We start from the raw sequence: 5,000 nt of genomic DNA on the forward strand, positions 1-5,000 counted from the left end.
GTTAAGTGGTTTGACGGGACCTGAGGAGTGCTACATTGTACACATTGGTATGGTTTCTATGGCTGGATACCTTTCCTAATGCTGATCACTTTAGAAAAAAGTGCTATGTCCTTTTTAAGTGGCATCAGCACTGATATTTGTTGGTTTGAGTGCTACGGTAGGAGGTCAATAGACTAAGTAGCAGTAATGGTCTGAAGTTGTTTAATACCAGGTCAGCTCAGATCAAGCTTCTTAACCACACAGCCATGCCTGCTGCTGTAATATAGATGCAAAAGCAGGGTCTTGTAAAGAAAGGGAAGGTGGTGGTCTGGCATAATTGTTAGCTCACCAGAAAAAACAATTGCTTAGCATCATTTTACCCATCTCTACATTCTGAGAGGATCGACTCTGCCTTTCATCCTTTTGGAGTAAATAAATTGAGTACCAGTTGTGTACTGAGGTTGATCTAATCGACTGGACCCCCTCCTCAAAAATTTAAAGCCTTGTGCCTAGAATAGAAAAGATTTATCCTTTCAAGATTGATGACGTAAGTACCAGAAATGCACTGGGGTTGATGTAACCAACTACCCCCTTTCCTAAAAAACAAAATCACTTACACTCTGTTGTACATGCACACCAACATTACTCATCCAGTGGAGTATGTGGGCTTCATTTCTTTCAAGCCTTCATATGTCCTCAATAGTCACAGCCCATGTCTCACTACAATGTGGCATAGCTGTTTGTACACAGGTATTATACAATCTGCCTTTCACTCTGAGGAAGAGGCCCTTTGTTACTAACAAAGGTAGTAGCTCTTTGAATTTGCTCAGTTTTGGTCAATAGACTAAGTAGCAGTAATGGTCCGAAGTTTGATTCAAATATGTGCTGGTGGCACGTAAAAAGCACCATCTGCTCGTGGCCATTGCCAGCCTTGCCTGGCCCCCGTGCCGGTGGCATGTAAAAAGCACCATCCGATCATGGCCGTTTGCCAGCCTTGTCTGGCACGTAAAAAGCACCCACTACACACACGGAGTGGTTGGCGTTAGGAAGGGCATCCAGCCATAGAAACATTGCCAGATCAGACTGGGCCTGGCTTCCCAGACCCTAGTTGAACCGTCCAACCCATGCCAGCATGGAAAGTGGACGCTAAACGATGATGATGATGCCAACTTATGTGGCGGTGAGGCAGAACAATGACTGATGTAAGTATCTTACATAGATCTATATGAACCTGGGAAAACAGACATTAATAAACCATCTTCTTTATCACAGTGATGAGGATGGTTATTGTTATGAAGTTGATAACAATGATAATAGAGATGGTACTTCTAATGTTGGTTGTGGTTGAGATGGAATGATAAGAATGACAATTAAGTTGATGATTAAAATATTACTAATACAGTAAGAAGTGCTTTTATTATTGCTGTTGTTGTTGTTGTTTAGCACATGGTTCAATCTTATGGAATCGCTTTATCTTCAAAAATAACCACAAAATTCCCTCAGATCGCAACACTACTGCTTTAAAATAGGAAAGACACATTGGACGATGTAGTATAATGCTATACAAAAGAAGATGATATAGTTGATGCTGGTATGCCTTTAACCATGGGTCTGTTTGATCTGAGCTGACCTGATATTAAACAACTACAACCATAAGAAATACAATATACATACACATGCCATCATATATTTTGTCATCATCATCATCATCATTTAGTGTACACTTTTCCATTCTTGCATGACTCACATAAAATTTGTTGAGGTAGATTTTCTACAACCAAATGCTCTTCCTGCTGCCAACTTTTATCTGTTTCCAAAGGAGGTAATATTTCCTCACAGCTAGGCATGTTTTTCATGGAAGACTTGAAGTGAACATCTTTGCTTGTATGATGACGATGATAATGATGATGATCATGATGATGATAATGACAATGATGATGATGATGAAGATGATGAACGATGATGATGAACGATGATGATGATGATGACTACGACAGTTATTATTATTTATATCCATGATGTCAAGACAAGGATTCATACAAGTTGGAACAGAAATTTTCAAATCCAGAGCTACAGTTGTTGTCGTCGTCGTCGTTTAATGTCCTACAGTGTCATAAGAAATACAGAGGTCTTGGAAATATATAAGAATTCCGATAATGGTAGTCATCATTAGAGATGTTGATAAGGTGTTGAGCTGGCAGAATCATTACCGTGCTGGACAAAATGCTTAGTGGAATTTCAGCCACCTTTATGTTCTGAGTTAAAATTCCACCAAGTCAACTTTGCCTTTCATCGTTTTGGGGGGTCAATAAAATAAGTACCAGTTATGCACTGGGGTCTATGTAATTAACTTAATCCCTTTGTCTGTCCTTATTTGTCCCCCACTCTATGTTTAGCCCCTTGTGGGCAATAAATAAATAAATAAAATAAGTACCAGTTCAACACAGGGGTCAAAATAATTAACTTACCCCGTCCCCTAACCTTGCTGGCCTTGTGCCAAAATTTGAAATCATTATTAAAGGTGTTGATGTCAGTATTGCTGTTAGAGTTTTGATAATAGTAATTATCTAATTATCATTAAAGATATTAATGATGATAATCTAAAGGTGATATCAATTTATTTTCTATTTTCAGATCTGAGAAACTAAACATCTAAAAAGTCCCGTGTATGAGACTTTGAAGATGGGGCTTATCTGTGGCAGCCAGTCCCACAATTATGATAATGCTAAATGTAAAGAATTGTCAGACAATAGTAAGTATACAGAGTTCTTAGCCAAATTTCTTCAGATGTATGACTTGTTGTGTAATTCTCTTCACCACCTCAGACATGATTCTCAGTTTCTGTAAATTCTTCCTAACAGAGATTAAAATTTCAAAAACCTGTTTCCATGATGCAACTCAACCATCTGGATATGCCATTCATTAAAGAATATAGATAGCCAGTGGAATACTTTGTCTCAAAGTTTTTATCTAGTGCCGGTGGCATGTAAAAATTACCATCCAAATGTGGCTGATACCAGTGCTGCCTTGACTGGCTTCCATGCTGGTGGCACATAAAAAGCACCAACTGATTGTGGCTGTTGCCAGTCTCCCCTGGCACTTGTGCCGGTGGCACGTAAAAAGCACCCACTACATTCTCGGAGTAGTTGGCGTTAGGAAGGGTATCCAGCTGTAGAAACACTGCCAGATCAGACTGGAGCCTGGTGCAGCCTCCTGGCTTCCCAGACCTGGTCGAATTGTCCAACCCAGGCTAGCATGGAAAACGGATGTTAAACGATGATGATGATGATGATGATGACTAGTGACTGAGACCTTTGGTGATATGCTGTGCTTGAGAAGACCCGTCAAGCCAAGTGAAATTGTAGTCATGGCTGATGCTGGTGTCATGTAACGGGCATGTAAAAAGCACCTTTCAAACGTTGGGTCTCACAGAAGCAATGACCAAGACCTTTGACATTATATCATGCTTGAGAAGACCCATTGAGCCAAGTAAAATCACAGTCATGGCAGATACTGGTGTCATGCAAATGGCACCCATGCTGGTGGCACAAAATTGCTCCCATTACACTCTTGGATTGGTTGGTGTTAGGAAGGGCATCCAGCCGTAGAAACTATGGCAAATCAGACTGGGATTTGGTGCAGCCTTCCAGCTTGCCAGCCCTAGTCAAACCGTCCCACCTATGCCAGCATGGACAATGGATGCTAAATGTTGATGATGATGATGATGATGATGATGACCTAAACTTTTTTGTAACCATATTTTTGTTGAAATAAACCCTCTTAAAATAATTTTGAAATAATGAAGAATATAGTAAACTAATTTGTCCTTATTAAACTGATGTTTGGGACATGATTTTTCATGAAATTTTAATGGGAAATTTTAATTTAGACCAGACAGTGTCACATAAAAGCACCCAGCACACTCTCTGAAGTGGTTGGCATTAAGAAGGGCATCAACCCATAGAACCCATGCCAAATCAGATTGGAGGCTGGTGCAGCCTCCCAGCTTGCCAGCACTGGTCAAACCATCCAACCCATGCCAGCATGGACAATGTTAATTGCTGGTGATGATGGTATTCAATCAGGGCCTACATGTCCCTCGAAGGTTCATATAGGATATTGTTATTAAACTTTATGTGCAATATATTGCTTATGCTTCTACAATACGCGAAATATTTTAACAATTTTTTAATACAATTTGTAATAATTTTTAATTATAAAAATGTAATGAGATTTTTTAAAGCCTCAAATGGTTATTGGGGTCCAGTAGAGTAAAACAGGAACCAAAGGGGTCAACAGGCAAAAAAATGGTTGAGAACAACTGCTTTAGATCATCACTTGTCTGATGATGATGCTCATTTATAACCATCACATCTAGTCAAAGGTACACATAAACATTCATGTGCACATGTGTGCATATATACACATGGTGCATAGATTGTACAGCTCTCACCAATCACTCATCCATCCCTAGCTTCTGCATTGCCCACCAGATAAGGGCACAAGGGACCTTGTCAAAAGCTTTCTCCATGTCAACAGAAGGCAAATACAGAGGTTTATTTTTGGCATCAGTAGTGCTTCTTCCTGGCACAAAACCAAACTGCATCTTGTCTAGGTTAACTCTCTTCCTAATTAATTGAGCTATGATACATACTTTCTGTAACTTTCATCACCTGGTCCAGCAACTTGATACCTCTGTAACTATTTCTAGTTGGCTATAATGTTGCCACGTCAATCATTAGGAATGACTCTCTCCTGGACAACTTGATTAACAATATAGGTGACTTGGCTGTATCTCACTTTGTAAGATATTTTAAGTATCACAGCTGTGATTCCTGGTGGGTTGGAGTCTTTCCCTGTCTTCATATTCTTAATTACTTTATCTACTAAGCTAGTGTTGATTTGAAAGGTTGGTACTTCTGTCGGATTCAAATTAGGCAGGCTCTCCTTCTCTCATGCATTCTCTACATTTAGCATTTCATAGTAACACACCCAAGCCTCCTACTTTGCAGAATCACTAA

General features: G+C 39.6%; 1 protein-coding gene across 5 annotated transcripts in view; it reads left to right on the forward strand.

Annotated features, from left to right (window-relative positions):
• Positions 1-5,000, forward strand: part of LOC115210661 (paladin) — a 137,032-nt gene that overhangs the window by 76,062 nt on the left and 55,970 nt on the right. For 4 of the 5 annotated variants that reach the window (XM_029779322.2, XM_036505398.1, XM_036505411.1 and 1 more), the window contains exon 2: positions 2,614-2,731. In XM_029779322.2, coding sequence (XP_029635182.1) covers positions 2,662-2,731 — 70 coding nt within the window. In that variant the 5' untranslated portion in view covers positions 2,614-2,661. Of the gene's footprint in view, positions 1-2,610; positions 2,732-5,000 lie in introns of all 5 variants that reach the window. The other variant, XM_036505404.1, reaches the window with a different exon arrangement.

Source organism: Octopus sinensis, linkage group LG1 (assembly GCF_006345805.1).
Source record: "Octopus sinensis linkage group LG1, ASM634580v1, whole genome shotgun sequence".
In the NCBI taxonomy this organism is placed as follows: Eukaryota; Metazoa; Mollusca; class Cephalopoda; order Octopoda; family Octopodidae; genus Octopus; species Octopus sinensis.